The sequence below is a fragment of the Hermetia illucens genome, chromosome 5 (assembly GCF_905115235.1).
Source record: "Hermetia illucens chromosome 5, iHerIll2.2.curated.20191125, whole genome shotgun sequence".
Lineage (NCBI taxonomy): Eukaryota > Metazoa > Arthropoda > Insecta > Diptera > Stratiomyidae > Hermetia > Hermetia illucens.
Genome location: NC_051853.1, coordinates 58115697 through 58135558, shown reverse-complemented (window position 1 = coordinate 58135558; position 19862 = coordinate 58115697). Strand labels below are relative to the sequence as shown.

At 34.5% G+C, this 19862-nt stretch overlaps 2 protein-coding genes across 10 annotated transcripts in view; one reads left to right on the top strand and one right to left on the bottom strand.

Annotated features, from left to right (window-relative positions):
- Window positions 1–19862, bottom strand: part of LOC119656586 (proton-coupled amino acid transporter 1) — a 43504-nt gene that overhangs the window by 13276 nt on the left and 10366 nt on the right. The gene's annotated exons all lie outside the window — the stretch shown is intronic.
- The window catches only part of LOC119656585, a 65848-nt gene continuing 46601 nt past the window's right edge, over window positions 616–19862 (top strand). For 3 of the 7 annotated variants that reach the window (XM_038062982.1, XM_038062990.1, XM_038062988.1), the window contains exon 1: window positions 630–812. In XM_038062982.1, the coding sequence (XP_037918910.1) occupies window positions 639–812 (174 nt within the window). In that variant the 5' untranslated portion in view covers window positions 630–638. Of the gene's footprint in view, window positions 813–8333; window positions 12165–13295; window positions 13809–19862 lie in introns of those variants that run through there. The other 4 variants (XM_038062984.1, XM_038062987.1, XM_038062985.1 and 1 more) reach the window with 4 other exon arrangements.

Below are 19862 nucleotides of genomic sequence, written 5' to 3'. Positions count from 1 at the left end.
TTTTGGAATATGACTGAAAAGCATCGTATATCGTACACGTCCAACAGCGGACTTACTCAACATTTGTCTTGTTCAGGATATAAGGTCGCATAACATGCATACTTAGATCGGAATTACAATCAAATGTTAAGGGAAAAGTGGACAGCATAGTATCGCATCCGCTCCCCTTCTCAGACATAAAAAGTGAATTTCTAAAAGATTACTCCGTTCTGCGGCATGACTTGGCAACATTTGTAAGGACAATCTTGAACTTGCAATTTATGACTATTTATGGAATCGTGCGATAATAGTGCTGAGAAATGCTTCCTAGAGATTTGTCATATTACTGATTCGATATAGCAAATAAAATACCATTAGGATTAACCTGCATCAAGTCCACAAATATATGTGAATAGAAAATTTATGACTAAATTTCAGTCATAAATTTGGCAGCTTTCCGACCACATTTTAGAATCCTAATTCGATGTAGCTTCAGGTTTCAAATTCGTGATCAACGACCAACGAAATCTTTAGATCTTTGGACTACTGTGCGTTCAACGCTTGATCACATTAATTTTCATCTAAGCAATGATAAGGCTTTTTACAGTCATTCATCGATATTCTGAAATAATTAGATGGTTTGCTTTACGCGTTATGCGATGGATCATTGCGGTCGAGGAAGTTTGCATGAAGTCTGCTTTTCGGAGTTTTGTGAAATTATATGGGGGAAGGTGCGAATGTGGTTAGTTGCTTTTATAAAGACAATTAAAGTTAAACAAGTTGTCAACGGAAACTTTCCAGCTTCAAGCAGGAAGGGTTTGTGGATTTTATATGTAAGTGTACAATGGTTTCATTTGTAGTTGTATGTAGCCCGTAACATATAGTATAGTGCCCAAAATTTTAATATGATACTGACATTCTACGATGTCTTAAGTTATAGTAAGTGCATGCGAAAGAAGAAATAATTAACTATAGTAGCAATTTTATCAAACATCCAATATAATGCTTCATATAATAGTCTATATTACTGTAGCAGCTCTAAATTGAATTCAAAGGGGGTTTCAATAAATTCTGCAATATATTATTATGGACTTTATTTGAGTAGATATCATCTAAGGGAATTATTACGAGTTTTTGAGAATGAGTGCGTTATTTAAAAGTGGACTTTTCGATCCATTCCGTTGTCCGGATAGCTGGGTGGTTAGAGCGCAAGGCTGTCGTACGGAAGGTCGCGGTTCAAATCTCGCTGGTGGCAGTGGGATTTGTATTGTGATTTGACGTCGGACACCAATCGACTCAGCTGTGAATAAGTACCTGAGTCAAATCAGGGTAATAATCTCGGGCGAGCGCAATGCTGACCACATTGCCTCCTAGTATACCGTTACGGTCTTGAATGAAGTGCTCTAACACACTTCAAGGCCCTGATCCAACATGGATTGTTGCGCCAACGATTATTATTATTTCGATCCATTCACTCCCCACTTTACAGCTAGCAGCAAAATTAGGATCGTTCCGGCAACGTTATTCAATATCATTCACTTAATACCCATGCTTGTATTTGCCCCTTAAACTTAAGTTAAAATATTGACATTCGCTGCATAGAAGCGTACTAATAGTTTCAACATTTCGACCAAATTTCGTTCGAATCGGTGAAAGGGTTTCCGAATAAAATGCATGTAAAAAGCAGATAGATGAACGAGCAGACATACACTAAACTGATTTTAATAAAGTTTTGTATTTCACAAAACCTTAAAAACTTTTAAGTCCAATGCATGAGTAATTTTTCTGTAGACGAATCGGTAAAAATATCTGGTCGTTGTTCTGATTTAGTCCTTGTCAAGATTACACAGCTGTGTGCTTCTCTATCACATTTAATAATATCGTAGATATTTCAAGCGGAATTAGCAAGGTATAAACCTATTTTCCTGATTGGATGGAGATTATTTCTGATATTTTTTTAATTGGGAGATTGAAAGTTATACGTGGGGTACTCAAAAACGGCGTTTTCTTTTTTATTAGAATTTTGTGATTGATAGTAATATTAGGGATTTAATTTATCAGGGGGAATACCTGGATTTGGGTTCTAGGCAAAGTTGCCCAGAGCTTTTGCAGACCGTGTTTTTTGTCAGAAGCAATCGATTTGATTAGAGCTGGTCAAGGCTGCTTGTTTCAATTTCGAAAATATCAGATAGGGGTTATTGCTGGTATAACCGATAAAGTACGATGAAAGAGTATGAGACCAATAAAAAATATAACAAACTGGAAATTCAACATTGCAATTGAAAATTAGTTTTGCATATAAACGCTATAGTTTCGAGTAAATATAGCAAAACACAGTGGGTGATTATTTAAGATGAAATCCCCAAGTCGTATTTAATTGCTACAGGTTATTGGCCAGAAAGTATGATTGATATCATTTACCAACAGGGGCAGGGGGCAAACCGTGAAAAATATATAAAAACTTAATTTTTCTACATGAACATATTTAAATCCAAAATTTCCAATTGCATTCCATGCCAAAATTTCAAATTCCTATATTAGGGGATTTTTGAAAATATTATAAAGCAGTTACAAGAGAAAGTAATAGAGTATAAACTAGCCGAGTGTGACCACGACATTTTCATCATCTGACTTCAAGCTTGTGTAAGTTTGAAGCATTTAACTTATAAGGTTGTATGGTATTACAGGTGTCCTATTTGGTAGCTTATTAACCATAATTTCTTGTGTGATTTAAACATATATTTAACTCGATTGTATATCTAATTATTTCAGTTTACGATTAGGTAATGTGCCACCCGTACAAATAAACATAATAAAACTAAAAGATTAAACTTTATATAAATTAATATTAGTATTATTCTTTATTTTATAGAATGAAACGCGAAAATCAAAACAAAATTAATATTTCAAAGTATATTAAAGGTTAAATCTTCAGCGAAAATCTCCCATCACATACTTGTGTCTTTAGAATTTTATACATTCTGTTTAATTACCATTGAGAACTTTAGGATTGTACTATTCAATTGCTTGGTAATTTCGCATTGTTCTTCATTCAAGCAATAGGCTGTGTGCCAAAGTGAATTTCAAGTGGGTGAGTTACGTATTGTAATGATTTAGCTGAAATGCCATATCTAAATTTTATGTCAAGAGCGATTAAACAATTAAGATTAAAAATTCTAAAATATAAACAAATGAAAGAATGCACCCAAACCTCCGAATTGCGCTCATTAAATTTTACGACTACAATAAGATACAGTGTTTACGTGAACTGTATCATATAGGATATAGGTAGGTATATGCAGCTCGTTCGAATATTATGCAAGTTCCGTTGACTAAATTAAAACAAGTTGGAAATCGGAAGCTGGATTTATGTATACTTTAGTTTGTTTAGAGCATCTCCTTTAATGTGTCACTGTCACTCTTTGTTTTTATGTACAGCAAATCCACGTGGGAAACATAAACTTTACTTATTGTTGTTTAAATAATATTGGAACTATTAAAAAAATCCAGTATCGCGATCTATTACTTTGTGCTCTTACAATGGCCTTAAGGGGAGTTTCTCAGTAAAAGCTTAGAATGTAATTAAATACTTCAAACAATCCGCCGGAAACAGAAAACAGATCGGAAATTCTAGTAAAGGAAACAATTCATGCTTTGGGAGCTGAAATATGAGAATAGGCAGGCAAATGATAAAAATTATAAAATCTGATATGAATATATGTAGTGCCACTCCACGAAAAAGGAGGAAAGGTAACAGAAAGATTATAAAGAAATATTTTATCTTATACTAGATGAAGATGTAGATGATCGTCAGGAGGGAGTCGGCTTGAACAACAAAATTAATGCCTTCGTCTCATTTAATGAGAGATTACTTCAGAAGAAGATTTAGCTATATCACTAACTAAAAATTTAAAGGAGGCAGCGGAAGAAAAATTTTATAAAATATTGAAGAACACCTATAGTCAAGTTAGTCAAGAGGAGAGGTGAAAGGAGGAGATCCCGCCGGGGCCGGCTAGAAAGACTAATTAAGCAGTCTGCATATTCTTTACCCCAGGCAGAATTTTCTCCCCCGCTCTGCCTGCAGCAATTTGGCACGCAACTGTTCCTTGGTGGTTTCAATACAACAACGACGACCCTTTCGCACAAAGTTGTAATAATGATGCTCGGCCGGGTTACTTTGCAAATGCAGTTGCTATTCCGACTTTTAACAGGCGAAAAGAATTATGCACGATGCATATATGAAGCCAAACTGTGTGATTATTAACCGGCATCAAGTCTAGGCCTGCCTTAATAAAGAACTCCAGACATCCCGGTTTTGCGCCGAGGTCCACCAATTCGATATCGCTAAAATCTGCCTGGCGTCCTGGCCTACGCCATCGCATCATCTTAGGCAGGGTCTGCCTCGTCTTGTTTTTCCTCATCCATACGGATTAAGTGACCCGCCCACCTTAACCTATTGAGCCGGATTTTATCCTCAACCGGACGGTCATGCTATCGCTCATAGATTTCGTTGTTATGTAGGCTCGTAGGAGTCGTCCATCCTCATGTTGGGGGTCAAAAATTCCTCGGAGGATACTTCTCTTGAACGTGACCAAGAGTTCGCAATTTTTCTTGCTAAGATACTAAGTTTCCGAGTAATACATGAGGACTGGCAAGATCATTGCCTTGTACAGTAAGAGCTTTGACCCTATGGTTCCGTTGGCTGCCAACAATCTTGGGCGGATTTCTTCGTGGTAGCACTTTCTAAAAAAGGTGATACATGTTACCAAATACATATGATGTTAAACAATCAACATCAAATACGATCACTCGGCAGCCCATAGTACTAAATATTACTTATTATCAGAATAATTTGACCTGCGTTTATTATATTCACAACGTAAAGTATACTACAACGCCAAATAAGTATCAATGAAGAATTAATGAACCTAATCAAGAAAAAAACAAAAGATCCTATAAAGATTAAGATAATGTTTTTCATGCAAAAACACTGAGCCTTAATTTTTCCGAATGAGCATTAGTTCACTACAATAGCGTAACGTACAGTCTGCTGGATACAATGTAAGGAGGGCAACAGGACAATTAACAAAAGAAAGTCGATTATTCCATTAAACCTTAATAATAACATTAAAAACTCAAAAAAATACTGGTTAATACTCCTTTTGGCATCCTTCACTGGTTGGATATATTCGGTTGGAATTTTTCTCCATTATTCGAGAGGACGTTGCATCAAGTATTTATTGCACGAAATAAGATCTTCGCGAAGTCTATCGTCAACATATTCCCACAGTTCATCTAATATACGGGGAAAGCAGAGTTAGTAGACAGATTGATTAAATTCAATCCAACTGTTGGTGGTACTATAGTATCGAATTAACCTCTAGCGAATATTATAAAAGTACAAGACACTTATAAAACCTCCTAACAGATTTACACTTTATTTTCCAAGAAACAAATGACCTTTACTCTCTAAAACAGAAAAATATTACCAGTAGAATAAGCCAAAAGTAACTAATTCCGTCATACCTTGTAAATTTAGGAATTGAAGAGGTTGTTGTCTTCATATTATTCTCTTTTCGGAAAGATTTACTAATAGCACACCTCCCACCCCCCCGCCCCCATAATATCTGATCTTAGTAATGCATTCTCTTGTTCAATGTAACCACGTTTCAAGTAACATTTGCATATACCTACATACATACTTCAGCATGATAAATTCATTCACTGGTTTTTTCTTCTTTTGACTTGATTAGTTATTATTACCATTATAATAGCTTGCATTATGTGGTCTTTGTCTGGCTTCAATATCTGCTGTAAAATTGAGAATATTTGAAATTTTTCGCCTGAGTGCAACAAATTAAACAACTTTAAGACACATTTCGAATGAACTAACGTCAAGTTGCTTAACTATGTATTGTTGTCTTGAAAAAAAAACTTTTTATTTTTCTACGAAATCAACTTGAATAACTTGAAGTGCATACATTATTGCATGGTATTTAGCATGCGCGCTTCCTGTAGATTTGCCGAGCAACATTAGGTAACTTTTATATTCAGCTCATATCAGATGTAATTCTGATTTATGGAAATTAGAATAGGGAAATTAATAAATGAATACAAATGTATACACATACGTATTCCCCTAGACGTATGTTTGCAGCAATTAGTACAACAACCTTTTTATTCAATTTCTTGAATCTTAATTTTCATCAGAGAAAACCCGTTTATTAGCTAAGATCTCGAAAATAGGATTTTATTTGATTACCAGTTGTTCAATCCATTCCAAATTTCTTTTAACTGTGAATTTTAATCCAGTTTTCTTGAATGCAGTCCAAAACTGTTTGGTTCTCTAAACGTTGAATTGCATTCGATTTTCAGCGCAGCTGATCTCAGAATTAATTTATACATGGTTACATATGTGGAAAGTGCAGTCGAAGGATTAGGATTGTGCTACATATTTTATACTAGGTAAGGTTAATTTGAAAACCAGTCTAGAATTACTTATTTTTATGGTAACTTTCAATGAGAGTTATTTCCTTAAGGTTCAATGTCGAATTCATGATTGCAGCAAAGTTACCTTGAAAAAGAACTATCGATTGCAATGATTATGTAAATGAATAAATTTTCCCAGTTTGATATAAATGCAATATCTGGAAGCCGTTCCACCCTCTCGCCAAATACATATGTATTTCGGCGGAACGGCTGAACTGCTGTTCACAAACTTGGTAAGGAATTGAATGGTACTGTCTTAATTAATGGATTATAAATGATTTCCAAATCCAAATGCCCTAAAATGCAGGCAAGAAGAATTTCAGTAAAAAATGTAGGATTTAATTAAAAATTGTTAATGTAAAGTATAAGTTAAGGGCTATGTGTAGTGTATTCTATTCTCCAGCATATATTGTTTTCGAAATTTTGTATGATTGTTCTTTGTATGTTAATTTTAGCTGAATTGAATCGAAAGATCGTCGATGCAGGGCTAAATCTACTCCTTCGAGGAAGTGGTAATGAAGCACTACCCGGCCGGTATAGAACCATCAATTTTCTGTTTTCCATGTTTGGTATTCTTGGGTCCCCCATCCATTGAACATGGACCGCCAATTAAAGCTGTTGGTATAAAGCTTAGATTTTGCCAGCAGCACATTCTTCATATGAGGATACAGAACTTTCTTGAGAATATGCTGTGGAGACTTCAATGTTCAATGTTTGCTAGTAACGGTCTTTCAACAATACTCTTACGGACTGTTTTGAGGTTTCATGTTGAACGAATTTTTGGAAAAGTTCTTTAGAATTGATAGGGCTAAATTATTATTCCACCTATACTTTTTTTTCATTGACAAGATTTCAAAGCTCTAATGGTGAAATAAAGTCAACACGCTTAAATTAAATATAATAAGTCCAGTGGTAAAAGCTAGGCTGTGAAATGATATACCTATATTTCTCCAAAAGAAAAAAAATAGGAAGAGCCGTCACGGATATTACTTTGTTTTGTCATCGACTGTATGCACCGCCCCTTTTTGCTTGGAGATAGATGAAATTCAGGCATTTTCCCTATTACCAAGAAATGCATCTTGAACAAATAAATTTATAAATAGAAAAAGAAGTATTAAATCAGTAACTTAGAATATATATAATTCCTGATTTGTTCTTATCTGCTTTGGCTACATCAAGAGGAGTGAAATTATGCGGTGTTTCCAACGATTAATTAATTGAAGTAATAAAAACTTGTTGTTTCTTTTTCGTTGGTGTGGGTATTTATTCTTGCAAATAGCGATATTTCGGGAACCACTTGTTCCCTTCATCAGTGCAAACAACTTGTCACACCAACGAAAAAGAAACAAAAAGTTTTTATTACTTCAATTACATCAAGAGGATCGGATAATTTATCTAATCAGGTGAGATTATGGAGTTCAGATGCCACCATCCTTGAAAAAGCTGGATGCATTTTCGACTACCACTACTATCACACACTAGTGCTAGTTACCAAAATGATATAACACATCACTCAATAAACTTTTGATCTGATGCGTAGGTGTTACTGTTAACAAATTCATGATTTCTGTATAGTTCAATCCAGAAGACTACTTACAGGACGTTCGCCTCCCGGCGCTTTGCTTTGATTTGTATGGTGGAGGAAACGCATCCAGCATTTACATCGTTCTTCAATCACATAAACAAAAAAATCGTCTAGGCGTCATCGGCACATAAATACATCAAAAATATGCATGGAACTCTATATCGTATTTTGACCACGTCTAGCCAGGCAGTTAGTTACTTCGTACCCAACCCGCACATACTCGGTATGTAGTCCTCTTGGTATCACCCTTCAAATGATACGTGTCAAAATCTCTTGACAATCTAACGTTTAGTTGAGAAGTTAAAGTTGTTTTAGAAAAACTGCCATAATTCCTATCAAGCCACCCTTCAGGGCTTGAAAGGAATTATGGGGAACCTGCACTAGGGAAATAAAATATTATTTCTTGGCAAAAATGGCAGTGACGCCCTGAAGATATCAAAAAGTAATGTGTTTACGATTTTACACGAACATGTGGGCAGGCATAAATTGTTTCCGAATTAGTGATCGTGTTTATATTGTTAACGAAACCTGAGTTTAGAGCATTTTAAGTTAAAGTTCTGCAACTAGAAATAAAAAATCCAAAACCGTTTCGTCCTTTAATTATATGCATGTTTTGGCGACTATTTGTCGCTCCATTAGTGGTGAAAGAAGGTAACATAAAATCTACTGTTTAAAATTTAGAAATCCGCAATGCCTGTATTATGATTGAATAAGAAATTTTAAAAACAAAAAAAATATTAACTACAAGCAAGGGAGACCTGAAAAAATATATCCGAAGAAGATCTACTGGAAATCATCATAACTCACCAAAAAAGCTTTACGATTTCGAGAATAGTTAAATTCAAAGCAGATATCTGAACAAATGCATAAACAATCCTGTAATCCTATAATTTTTAGGAATGCGCCTAGCTTAGAATTTTCAATTCGTTGATAGAATAATTTCTGAAGATTTTTAAAATCTATAGATATTTGTATATAATCGATTTATTTCATCTATATATATATATATCTTTTCATATGTAGTTGTCAATACATCAGCCTTTTTTAAATTTTCTGAATTAACACGCTGTTTTGAAACAGTTATTTGTAATCTATAAATTAACCAAATAATGACTTTCTCATAATAGTCCAAAGAATTAGCTTTGCCATATTATTTGTATAACATTCTGGCTTCAAGCCCAGATAAAAGAGGTGAGATTGAGGCTATGTAACTCAGTAAAATAAAAATAAAATTGTTGTAATCAAGAAAAGTCTCAAACAAACAATGTATACACCATTTTATATCCTACTGGCGACAAAATCGTAAAACCGATAGAATGACCAAGTAAATGCTTTAAATGACAATTCTATTTAACGTGGCTTGGAATTGTTAGTTCATCCACCAAAGTCGAGGGTGTCTGACAGGTCCACCTCTGTCGAGAAGTGTATAAGTGTGCTTGGCGTCTGGATGTAAGTTAATTAGGCTAAATCATGAAAGCAAAACCGTCGATAGTTTCGAAGCTGCAGACATTTCGGTTTTGTGCCGTGGATCAATTTGCTATCCCTATAAGCGATCTGTTGTCATGGTCTGCGCCATTGTTTTATCTAGATATTTCACTCATACATTTTCCGGGGTGGATCATCTTAAGATCATTGTCGTGCACTGTAAGAGTTTTGATCTTATATTGAGACATTTCGAGCGAAATTTTTGTAGCTTGAAATAATGAATGTTAGAAATATCGTCTGTAAATTTTGGAGTATATCTTAGACAAGCGCATTCGCGAAATTACCCTCAACTAAGCCGGTTTGCCAAGAACTAGAATAATAATAATATGAAAAAATACACTTGGAAAAGTATCATCCTCTACACGTTTCCTTGTTTAACCTAGAGAATGTGTTTGAACACGTGTAGCAGAAGCTCATCTAATATGCACTCCATCAACATCTAGTGTCATTTGCTGAGTTAACAACTCTACCGCTATCAAAAGAGCAGAATTCGAAATATGGCAGATCTATTGAAATGATGTTAGTACTTTTTCTTCCATTCTCGTAGGTCTTGAAAGCTGGAACGTAACGTCCTCCCTCCCTCAATACAGATGAGGTAGGATAAGGACTGAAAGAGAATAAGATCAGCGAATCGGAATCGGTTGCACCCTTGCCAATAAAAGAATAACCTTTTCATTTCATTTAAAATACAAATAATTGAATATCTGTATTAATTACCTGATCTAAATTTTAAACGTAGTTAATTTACATAAAATACTATGTACGCAAATAAAATATCATCACGTGTATATCAAAGTCTTCTCTCAAAATAAATCTCTGGTATCAGATTCAGAATTTAATTATATTCCTTGGAACTATTCCGTAAACAAGAAAAGTTTATTTAGAGACACAGATGGCAATATCTAGTTTATAAAAATAATCCATTTCCATTTTTACTTGGACGAATACTAGTGCTCGAATTCAATGATGAATTCTTGTGATTTTTTGATACAGTGCCAAAAATACCAAAGTAAAATGTTAAAACGAGACTTTTGTATGCACATCCACTTATTCATATCAATCATGATCATTCTCGAAAATATCTAGCAACCTTTATATTGTTTGACTTTGAAAATCACGGAATTATTGAGGAAATTATCGAAGTAATATAAATTATTTTACAAGACGGTTTGGGTAATAATCAGCTACAAAAGAAAGGTCACGTTTTCAATTTAAATGAGATTTGATTGGATAGATTTTATCAATCATGATATTTTATCAAAATGAAGTATAATTCTTAAAAGTTTATTTCTGTTAGTTGCATTCAAATGGGTTGTGAAAGAGTCACGTTTTTAAAACAAATAGCTTAATTATGGTCGTAGAGAGAGAATTCGCATTTGAGATGGACTCTCCGGAAAATTGGGGTGAAAATTATGCAGGCCTCCGCTAGCCCTTTTTATGAAAGATATGTCTATTACGATTCCCTGAGGAAACTCCGGGCCCAGGAGAATTATCCTTATTTCATCTTATTTCAAAGGCGAAACAGAAGTTCATCGTTATAGCTATGAAAGGTTTTGTGGATTCTCCTTTCAGAATATTTGTGTGCATGATATTTCCATTTGTACATAGCTGGAAATGTATATCCACTGAGCATATCTGCATATGCACTTTAGTCTCATACGATATTTTGCATTAGATGGAGTAATTTCATGCTTAAGAGGCGAGATTGGTATTATAAAATTGTTAGTAACTCTATGATTTCAACCAAACTTTTCAGCATAACGCTATATATTATATTATATTATTCACTACTGCAAAATTTAATAATTTTAGAATGAACTTAAAAAGAGAGAAGCTTCCACTATATTGGCAAAATATATTATTTCGGCAAATTTCGGAACGGAGGGTATTTTGACGCCTAGATTTTTTCAAATAGTTTCTGAGACTGGGTCCATGAAATATGTAAGTGGCTATTTTTAACCCCTACACTCTCCCCTTCCCCCATACACCCAAATTTTCAACTACTCCATCTGCTTGAAATCATGATGGCAATTTGACCATCAATGCAGGAGTAACGGAAAACAAGTCGGCAACTGAAATGTTCTACAAGCGACCGAGAATTCCTAAAAAATTTTTGCTGGAAATACGGCAAACACGTATTGTTTAAAAAATAAATGTTATTTTGTAATCTTGAGAGTAGTAAATGGCTAAACAAAATCAGAAAAGGAAGAGTAGTTTTATATTTTTGACGGAATATTAATTTTATTCAGCTTTATGGAGAGAGGAGCAGCTCGGGGAGAGAGAGACGTTGATTTTATCTATACTGTTATTCTCTACCAGAGATCAACACAATTACTGATACTGCGGCGGAGATACATTTACCATATAAAGTTTATTGACATATACGATTTAAAAGCTACGCACTTTTAAGTAAAAACCATCGATAGCGAACCTGATAATCAATTTATTTTTCATTGGAAATGGGGCTGCGATAATATATGTGGCCTTTGTCTTTACAATTAACTACACTACTGAATTAAAAGAGGCTATTTTTGTGCATACCCTATACGTCTTTCATGGTTTATTCAGTTCGGGAAAAAATGGAGAGAATTGAAAGGGATACATTCGACTAGTCTCTTAAATAGGGGTAATCATATAATTAAATTGATTTATACAGGTACTGAATGTTTCAAAGTGATTTTAATAAAGCTCTTGGGACTCAGATCTTAAATTTATAGGATTTTTTGAAAATAAATGAAAAGTGGTGAATGAATTATTTTGGTGAAGCTGTGTCATGAGCATATAAAAATACACTGCAGTCGTTTTACACTTTCCCACTTTCGTTGAATGAGTTTCAGTGAGTAGGGTTATTTTTGGTGAGAAACGTGAGAAATTTTTGTTTTTATTTTTTGTGCCATCAGTATTTTATAAGATGCTACTACATTCGAAACGGGTGAATAGCTTTTCGCAAAATCGATGTAGTCGTGAAGCCTTCTCATCTCTGTAGATACGGTTATACTATATATTATATATTCTACAATAGTAAAGTTACTTAAAGGTACTAGAGTTGATCCATTGTCTTCTGCCCCATGAAATGATATAATAAACAAGGAAAGGTCTTCCTAACAGAACATGTGAGGGATTATCTGAAAGATAGGTCCATGCTCTATAAAACGCTGAAGGGTCAAATGAAGATGAAAATCCCAGAACAGGGAACTATCCTAGGGGTGGATTGCTGGAGCACTTCCTTAACTAGTCTACTGAGATTCGATATGTCAGAAGAGTCTCGCCTGGAAGAAGTCATTTTACCAAAAGGGGAATCCCGACCTTGTGTCCCTTATCATTCGGTGTGGAAACCGACGGTTAGGAACTTTGCGTTAATGCCCGACTCGATGATGAGATTCTTCAAAAGGAGACGTCTTCTTATGGGAGCAATGCATTCCGCTCTGCTTTATGGCTTGGATGGGAGCTTTGTGGGTGGCATCCGTTTGCAATGTACTGTCTCAGAGCCGCCGTGATGGTGATTGCGGGAGTAATTCCCGTTGTACTCCTTGCTGAGGACTCAAGGAAAGTGGTTGTTCGTAAAGCAGCAGCAACTGATAGTAACTATTGGTGAAATGAGTGAAAAAGCAGATGGATTGCGGGTCCGCGAATGCATCGAAGGAAGGTTAGATTGACTATTTCCTCACTCAGTTTTTAAGATGATATCCTCTGATCATCTACTGTAGAATGGGGTTGTCGACGGCGCCTATCACAACTTTTTTCTTTCTTGTTGCAGGTGCGCTGCGATTCAACAACACACATAGAGGAACTCTCTCCAGGGAACACTGTCGAAAAGATATTTAGGACCGCTGATAGTTCTGTAAACTAACAATTCCCTTCTTCCTCTTCTTTGCCGTTGCTGAAAGGACTTCATGGCAACTTGAGTTTGGAAAGCTCGTCCGAAGTAACATGTCAAACGGTTGCAGGCTATTCCTTTGACGACGCGGAGGTGTTTAATTGGATCAGTGTGACATATCATTGAAGCTATATTAAGGTTTCTTTCTATGACAGCTGGGGTTGTGTTAAAAATGAATATGGAGAAAGGTTCCATTAGAACTGTCCTATAATGGAGAAACGATACCAAGGAAAATGGGCTTATATGTTCTTGCCAACTATTGCTAAGTCTTAATAAGGGAAGATGGAGGATAAAAAACACAAAAGGGAAAGGATGAAAGAAACACTTTAAAATAATTTTAATCAATACTTTGAACTATGGAATATGTTTTTTACATTTTCTCTTGAAGAAGGAGTAAGCATATCATTGATTTTAGTACTTTATGTTAAGTTATAGAAGCCTTTGGGGGTTGAAAAAAGTTAATATTTAAAAAAGTGAATGAAAAAACCCCTCCAACATTATAACAACGACTTTGAGTGTTTGTGATGGTATATATATTACAAAGCAAAACAAAGTAACTAACGCTAAATTTGGCAAATCCTGCCATAAGTGTATTATACCGGTGCCAACTTTTCTTGCTTGATTTTCTGCTTTTTTGATCTTGTATGCGTTTTCGATTTGTTAGTGTTGAATTTGTGTATATTTTTAAGACGCCAAATAAATGTTCAATCATTTTGGTGTTTCTTCGTTAGAGGAAATATCAATATATCTGGTACAGTAGAATGCCAATAATTCGTATCGTCAAGATACTGACGATTTGGAATGAAAAGTCGGGATTATCAATTATGCAAAGTAAAGAAAATAAACCATGGTGACCGGCAAATTTTGTACGAATTAGCCAGAAATACGAATTATCGGGATTCCATTGTATATTCAAAATGACGGTTTCAGATTTAGTTCGGCAATACTGAACTTGTTAGTGACAGAGAGGCGGTGGATTTCCCCGCTGCCTGATATGTAACAATGACCGGTTAGAGCGATGAATATTCAAAAAATCTCAAGTCTTACAAGCTCCATAATATTCAATTATTTATAAAGTTACATAGGAGGGGTGCTAGGGCCATTTTATTGACTACGACAGTTCTGATGAATGGCTCCCTTACTGGTCCTATATCGAACTGCGTTAAATGTCACCCCCGATTATCATCAGAAGAGTTACATCCTATCTTCGAAAATTGAAAGTTATGGTTTGTATTAGGATGTAATTTTTTATCCGAAGTCTTAAAATGAAAGATTGCCTTCGTCCCGAAATACGTGTTTATATAAATTAGATACTTTTAGCCAATAAAAAGGATAAATATCTTCCAAGCCAATCTTTCATTTTTGAAAGTTATGTTTGGAGTCACATGTCCGCTTTTTATTCAATTTCGATTGTTTATTAAATTCATGATTGATTGAAAATACAATATAATCAATTGTCTAAGACATCTACTCCCAATTTTTACATTTCAATGGGAACATCGATTAGCCTTATCCGTTTTCTAATGCAAATGTAATTATATTATTTGAATAAACATTGCAAATCGGGTGTAATCGGCTCGTAGTCCAATATTGAATTATCTGAAGTATAGTATGACAATAAAATCGCTCCGATTAGATATTATTTCATGTGCAATTTTTTCCCACATTGCAAGATAATGACATGAATGAAAATCGAATATAAAAAGTATCTAGCACCACTAAGTGCCGACGTGTTGCTGAAAATACTCATTTCGGTTTTATTGTATGTATATAATTTCAGTGTGGCTTACAGAGCTCGTAAACATTCAGTAGTTAGAAAGTAGGAAAATATTTATTCTTCCTCTTTGCAGCTAGATTAAACTAGTTTGTTTCAGATTATCTTGATTTTTGGATTAGGCTTATGCGTATTTTTTAATTGCACCATCCAGTACTACAGCGAATGGCAAAATAAAGCCTTCATTGGAAATTTCTTAAAATGTTTGGATAATTAGTAAAATGCATTACATTACATGCATTAAAGTTTAATTAAAATAGGAAAGATTTTACTGTCATAACGTTTTAAAAATTAACTTGGAAAGTGAATTAATTATCTAACATTTTTTAAAAAGAGCAAAGTTCAGATGCAAAATGTTTGTTTCCAAAATGATAATGAATCCAGTTTATCTATATTGTTCTACAATATCGTATATCATTTTAACTCGTATACATTGCAAAGAATTGAAATCAAGTAAACTGAAAACAATCTTATCGATGGAATGTCAGTGATTAAATCACTCAATCAGAAACTAGGCCTCGAAAACTTCCACAGTGAAGTATCATAACGAAAAGTAAAACTTTCCACTTATTTTCACCATAAACAAGCGCAATTAGTGCTTTTATCAGATGGTAAAGAGCATATAATTTTACAATAGGAGGCTCGATAACAATCATAAGAGTTTTATTCCATTATTATTCTGAGATGTGTTCTCATATGAACTTGATCTTCACTCTCACTTACAATGCTCATTATTCAATTGAAGCTTCGCATCTAACAAGAACTAACGAGCTACAATGCACAACATCCGAGTGCAGGAGTCAATTTATATTACATATGCAATTTCAATTTCCTGTCATTGTCTTCATTGTAATTATGTACTATCTTAATGTTGTTTTTTCTAACTTAAATTGAAATTAATCTTGTGGTTGCGAAACATTTCTCACTTTTCCCTATTACTCTGACATCACTATCACCATTCATAATCCTAAATAGGAATACAATTAAAATAATAATATCTTAAGGCAAATGCTACTCGAAATGTACTAAATGATCTATAATTCCAGGAACACTTTTTATGGGTAGTACGTGCAAACATTGATTTGCTTATGTGGTGTGTATATTCAAGTTAATTGCTGTGGCCTCAAACAATTACATCAAGCGAAAGGTTGTGTAAAGTACATGAAATAAAAAGGAGAAATGTGATTGCAAATAAAAAACATTTTCCGGTTCTTCTTACTTTAAAGTTCGAACACATACAATAGAAGCTGCAGTTCCATATTTATGAAGGTACATACATACTACATATATATAAAACCATCACGAGATGTGTGAAATGGCTTCAGATGTTTTATTATTGGATAATTGTTGAAACGTGGAGTAAGGACCATACAAGTAGATGGAGAATTATATATAAAAAGAAATTCAAATCTCTACCACCATAAAATTTTGGGAGGTCGAAGGAACTGTTGAGGAAAACTTGAGAAGTGCACTGAAACCAAAAATTGAAGGTGCAGGCCGGTGAAAATATGTAGACAGATTCAGTTACATCATCCAGGCATCATTATTAGATATAATGAGTTATGGAACATAGTCACTGAAGCTGAAAAGAAGAGAATGCTAGCTTTTTTCTTACGCCATTCAATGAAAATTCCTCTAGTATTGAGTCAAATGGATTTACCTAAAACAAAAAGCATTCCAGAATAAACTTTACGTCCTAATTTTTAAATTATTTCTTTTAATTAAACTGACACAATAGCCGCCATGTAATCATACATAGAATCGTTCTGATTTGTTGTATTTGAAAATTAAGTCGGAAATTGGATATTCTCTTATGCTTGTCTAATGCAAAGATTGCACGACTTCCAAATAATTCACGCGAAAGCGCAACTTAGATCTTTTGTACTCTTGTTAATAATTATTGAATTTTTTCCAAACTTTTCAGAATTGTTCTCTTTGGTACCACTTTTGGGCTCAATATAAACTTCTTGCAAGGCAAAATTGTTTTCATGTTCGTGCCCAAGAATTATCATCTTCTAGGGCGCAACAATAGTTATTCGGTCTAAGTCTGTCGTAGTAAGGAGCTCTCGGCATCTTAACTTTGTACCGAGGTCTATCAATTCGATATCCTTGGCGTAGGCTGTCGCTTTATAGATATTACCCGGCGGTCAAAGAATAATATATAAGTCCAAGGACGAAAATCTGAATTGGTACCCATGATGGAGCATAAAACTTGGGAAATATTTGTTGAATCAACCAATAGCTCTCCTACCAAACCTTATCTCCATGGGATGGTCGCTGGGAGTTCTTTCCTAATAAGACGTAAGGCGGCTGGAAAAGCAGGAGCTCGAGTCAAAGCTAGTTGCGCTGTACTATTATTTAGTTTAATCTGCTTTAGACTATTTATCTCTTTATGCTGCTGCGTTTCAGGTTCAGCTCTACTATGGGTGTTTAAAAAATATATTTAATTACGATCTTATGACATTATTTGGGATAGTCTCTATTGTCTATTAGGTCCTTCTATATGTTCAGGTCTCCGGATATGTATTGCTAGATATATCTCTTTCCTTAATTTTCATATTTTATTATTGAGTCAGGTTTGATGAGAGTGATATTGATTATATTACTTGTCTCTAGAAAGCGCCACAGTAATAGCGTAAAATGTAGGACAGCGCCAAGTAGGTATGAATGTGGAACAAATATTTTATGCCAAAGAAGGCAAAAAGGCAGAAGGTCCCGTGTACTCTAGTAAGATATTTTCAAATACAACAACAGAGAATCATAACTGTTGCGAGCGAGTGTTACTTCTTCTAAGCAGTACATGCATTTTCTGCTGCTTTACATGGCATTGAAACGCATCACCATAGTTAGAATTTAAGCATCATAAATAAATCCGAAATCGTTTTTCCACGTCAAAGTTAGCCAGAGAACAAGGAATCATAACAGATTTGCAAACGCTGGTTGGCATCGGTACTCGTCAGCCTCACGACCACTCGATAGCCCCAGCGCTATTGGTACCAGGATAACTCTCTGGTTTATCGAACGAGACATTACAGTATTACCTAGAACAATACCATACACAGATTAATACACATAGTAACCGATATTCATGTCGAAGCTATAAAATTACAAATGAATAAGTTAATTAATGTAAAGAGTCTGCATCTCCATATTTGCATGCACCCATTTTTTCAGGCTCAAGCTAGCGAAGAAGAGGGAATCATGACACTAATGGATTCGCAAGCGATAATCGGCTAGGCGCTCAATAACCACCACTTGTACTGGGAAGAAGGGTTGTGATATTTTGCAATGTGATATCACATCGGAAGGGACATTACAAAATATTACTTATCATAAGAGTAATATCATCATAACTTCTCTACTGGGCAGTGATGTGGTAATTGTGTGATGTCAAGTGATTATGTAATATTTGCATCACGTTCGATGATGACAATGTAATATTATATTTTCAGGTGATATCAATTTTATGATATTACATACTTTTCATACACACCTCTATTGGATATGTTTTCATGATAATGACAGTTTCAAAGTAGGAATCGTTTGGGTCGTTTGTCTCCAACTCTTCGCTTATTAATGTGATATCAAGATGATGATGCTGGACATGCAAATTGATATCTGTGTGTAGATCTTGTCGGTATTTGTTTAATAAAATCTCCCATCTATACGGTACATACCCCAAAAAGATATGTATGCAGATATGTCAAACGATAATAGTTATTCTCATGTTTAATCTAACTGAATATCGGTAAAAAGTAATTAAGAAAACCTTAAAACTGAACTACTCCATTGATTGGACGTGCATATATTGGAAAATCGCTACTGCTACTAACGCGTTATGCAATAAACAATTAAGTAAAGGAAAAAACTAATGTTTCCCAGCACGTGGTGTATGCAAATACTCGTGTATGCAAATACTAGTAAATAACGTTGATGTCAATCCGTTGCATACGACATCTGTGTGGCTGTAGGAACCCATCCTTGAGTTCGCATTAGTTACCGTTCCTCCTAGTTATCTCTGTTGTGGTGGATTTTTCAGTTTCGTATTTATCTTCCCGCTATAAGCAGTCGCGTGATCATCATTATTTGTAAAAGTTATTTTATGTAATATGACGGAATATCAGTTTTTGTTGCTTTCCTAAATTTTCAACTATTTTTTTCACTTTGCAATTCACTCACTCAGAATGATTTTTACATTCAGGATTATAATGTCAGCATCAATCGAACTTAATAAGTGATGTTACCTCCCATGATGCTCGAAATACTATCAATAAACTAAACTAAAACGCCCTTACGTTTTATTAAGAACTAAACTCTCCAATATTTTCTTCCGTAAGATTTAAGGTACTTTACATATTCACTTCCCGAAACCAATGAAAATTGAGCAAAAATTGCAAAAAACTACAGGTACTACGTACTCGGGTGTATGGACTATGGAAGTATGATAAATTGAAAATTTTCCCTATCGAATGACACGACAATGCAGCAGAAAGTAATAAAATTTGATTTTCTAATTAAGATGTGATAAGAAAAAATATAGGAACGTTGTCAATTATATTTGATTATGTGTAATTCTGTTTGTTAAGGTAATACATCTGTTATTCCGTAAATATATTAAATAATACAACGGTCATTTTCAATAACAAAATATTACCCCTGTGAACGAATAATCC